The sequence below is a fragment of the Besnoitia besnoiti genome (assembly GCF_002563875.1).
Source record: "Besnoitia besnoiti strain Bb-Ger1 chromosome Unknown contig00128, whole genome shotgun sequence".
Classification (NCBI taxonomy): domain Eukaryota; phylum Apicomplexa; class Conoidasida; order Eucoccidiorida; family Sarcocystidae; genus Besnoitia; species Besnoitia besnoiti.
This window is the reverse complement of record NW_021704012.1, coordinates 2,488-5,574: the sequence shown is the minus strand read 5'-3', so window position 1 is coordinate 5,574 and position 3,087 is coordinate 2,488. Positions and strand designations below refer to the sequence as shown.

General features: G+C 37.1%; 1 protein-coding gene across 1 annotated transcript; it reads right to left on the bottom strand.

Annotated features, from left to right (window-relative positions):
* Positions 1-1,611: 1,611 nt before the first annotated feature.
* BESB_022140 (cytochrome b6 subfamily protein) lies at positions 1,612-1,836 on the bottom strand (the record flags this gene model as incomplete). Its single annotated transcript, XM_029360916.1, has 1 exon — positions 1,612-1,836. A coding segment is annotated over one exon (225 nt), but the record flags the coding sequence as incomplete, so codon positions are not given.
* Between the last annotated feature and the right edge of the window lie 1,251 nt (positions 1,837-3,087).

Genomic DNA, 3,087 nt, shown 5'->3' with positions numbered 1-3,087 from the left:
CTTCGCTCCCATGGTATTTAGTAAGTTAACATTGAAACGTATCCAGTGTAAAGTTTGAACGTAATCCAGCTTTACCTTCTATGTTGTTATGTTAACCAAATAAGTTTCATCGTTGTTGATATTTCATTGACATGTTGATAACATAAATACTAACAAACCACCGGTTTTGGATGGGATTACTTTTAACACCGCATAATATGCTAAAAAGTACCATTCAGGTACGATATGAAGCGGAGTTACAAACCGGTTCACTGGTATGGAGTTATCTGGGTGCGATAATTCAATCAAACCAAAAGCCGTTTGTAAGAAAATTAAACCAATTAGATAATATGGTAGATAGGGAACAAACTGTCTCCAGACGTTCTTAACCCAGCTCACGTATTACATCTGACGGTGAACTAGCGTTCCTAACTGAATCTTGTTCAATAACAAGGGAGTAATGAGCCGACATGGAGGTGCTGATACAATCCGAGGATTAGAACTCCCAATATTATCTGACCTGTTTATCCCCGGCGTACCTTACGACCGTTATATGATTTAGAGATAGAATGTAATGTGGATTAATATCCACATGGTTTCTACAAAGTGTAGATATAAAATAGTGAATGGTTCTGTAAAGATCTTGCATAACATACCTTTAGATTTGCTTAGCATTATAGAGCTTGTAGGCATGTAAGTAACTAAAGAACTATAGATACTTTGAGTGAAGAATACAAGGATAGCTCCAACAATAACATGGCTAAAATGTATACCAGTTAAGATGAAAAGTCCATTACCAAATGCATTATCATTAATATAAAGAGATAGTCCTAAGTATTCCGTACAGACTAACATTAAGAAGGCGACTACCAAAGTGAATGTCATGATATTCGTACAGCTTGTATACAAATGTTGGTTTTTTCAAATATACGCTGGATACCACTATACTTAATGCAGAGCATAGTTAAGATGATAACTATTGTGGATATAGAACCAATTGAACACCATGTATTAATATAACAAAGATAATCAGGGTAATCTGGTATCCTTCTTGGCATAACGTTGTGTAGTTATATGAAGCGTACATTCCTTAATATCTGGAACAATAGATTATGGTTAGGTAGTGGAACAAGGAGAGCGTCTGTTGTACATCAACACTAGATACTGCTAATACCACTGTAGAGGTATAGTATATAATCCCTGCCCGGTGCAGTAAAATGTAAACGGCGGCTGTATTATGACGGTCCAAAGGTAGGTAAATCCTTGTCGGTAATTATCGTCGTGCGTGAAAGTTGGTCCGACTCTTCACATGTCGTTTATCTAAAACTTTCTTAAATAGAATTATCTTTGAATATGAGGATCCAGATGGCCCGACGGTTAGACCCTGAGCACCTTTACATCCCTTAAATCATATACAGGATCAAATCTTCCCTTGAGCGACTCGACAGGCACTAGAGATAGCGTGAAAGCTCTTTTGATTTCCATGAACGGAGTTACATATTAGATTCTCTTCGCTCCCATGGTATTTAGTAAGTTAACATTGAAACGTATCCAGTGTAAAGTTTGAACGTAATCCAGCTTTACCTTCTATGTTGTTATGTTAACCAAATAAGTTTCATCGTTGTTGATATTTCATTGACATGTTGATAACATAAATACTAACAAACCACCGGTTTTGGATGGGATTACTTTTAACACCCCATAATATGCTAAAAAGTACCATTCAGGTACGATATGAAGCGGAGTTACAAACCGGTTCACTGGTATGGAGTTATCTGGGTGCGATAATTCAATCAAACCAAAAGCCGTTTGTAAGAAAATTAAACCAATTAGATAATATGGTAGATAGGGAACAAACTGTCTCCAGACGTTCTTAACCCAGCTCACGTATTACATCTGACGGTGAACTAGCGTTCCTAACTGAATCTTGTTCAATAACAAGGGAGTAATGAGCCGACATGGAGGTGCTGATACAATCCGAGGATTAGAACTCCCAATATTATCTGACCTGTTATCCCCGGCGTACCTTACGACCGTTATATGATTTAGAGATAGAATGTAATGTGGATTAATATCCACATGGTTTCTACAAAGTGTAGATATAAAATAGTGAATGGTTCTGTAAAGATCTTGCATAACATACCTTTAGATTTGCTTAGCATTATAGAGCTTGTAGGCATGTAAGTAACTAAAGAACTATAGATACTTTGAGTGAAGAATACAAGGATAGCTCCAACAATAACATGGCTAAAATGTATACCAGTTAAGATGAAAAGTCCATTACCAAATGCATTATCATTAATATAAAGAGATAGTCCTAAGTATTCCGTACAGACTAACATTAAGAAGGCGACTACCAAAGTGAATGTCATGATATTCGTACAGCTTGTATACAAATGTTGGTTTTTCAAATATACGCTGGATACCACTATACTTAATGCACTTAACATGATGGTCATGAAAAGCACAAGAGAACTTGGATCCGGTAAACAAAGACCTTCAAGATCTAAACCAGTAGTCCAACTCGTAGTATATACTCCCCAGAAAAAGGTAGTTTATATCAACCTAGGAATCCCATTTTAGTAAGTGTAACATGGAGTCTAGCTTCAGTTGTTATCTGATTGGTATTGCATGCCCTGAGTACGTAAGGAAAAGGAAAGGTTAACCGCTATTTAAACACAACAGTTACCGTAGCTGTAGATGAATGCTAAATCTAGAGTATCTCTCCTAAGACACTGCATAACATATGAATGCTCCTTCCGCCATTCGTTGACTGTGTTTACCACGGGAATTAGAACATACCAAGTTCTTTGCCTGGAGGTTTGTTACGTTCCGTACAGTTGTAGGTAAAAGGTATGTTAGAGACTTAGACTAGCGTTGGAGCACATTGTTTCATTCGATAGTCCACGCTCAATCTTACCATACATAGTACTTTTATGATCCCAGGCTGGTTTAATAAGTCAAAGTTTAGCCGGGAAGTTAGCGTCTAAAATATATAACCGATAGTCTCAACTTAGATGCACAGATGGACATAATTAATCCTTGTACGGTTTGTACCTACTTGACTCCTCAGTTTAAGTTAAGGAGTCCTTTGTTTACAGCTTGTAC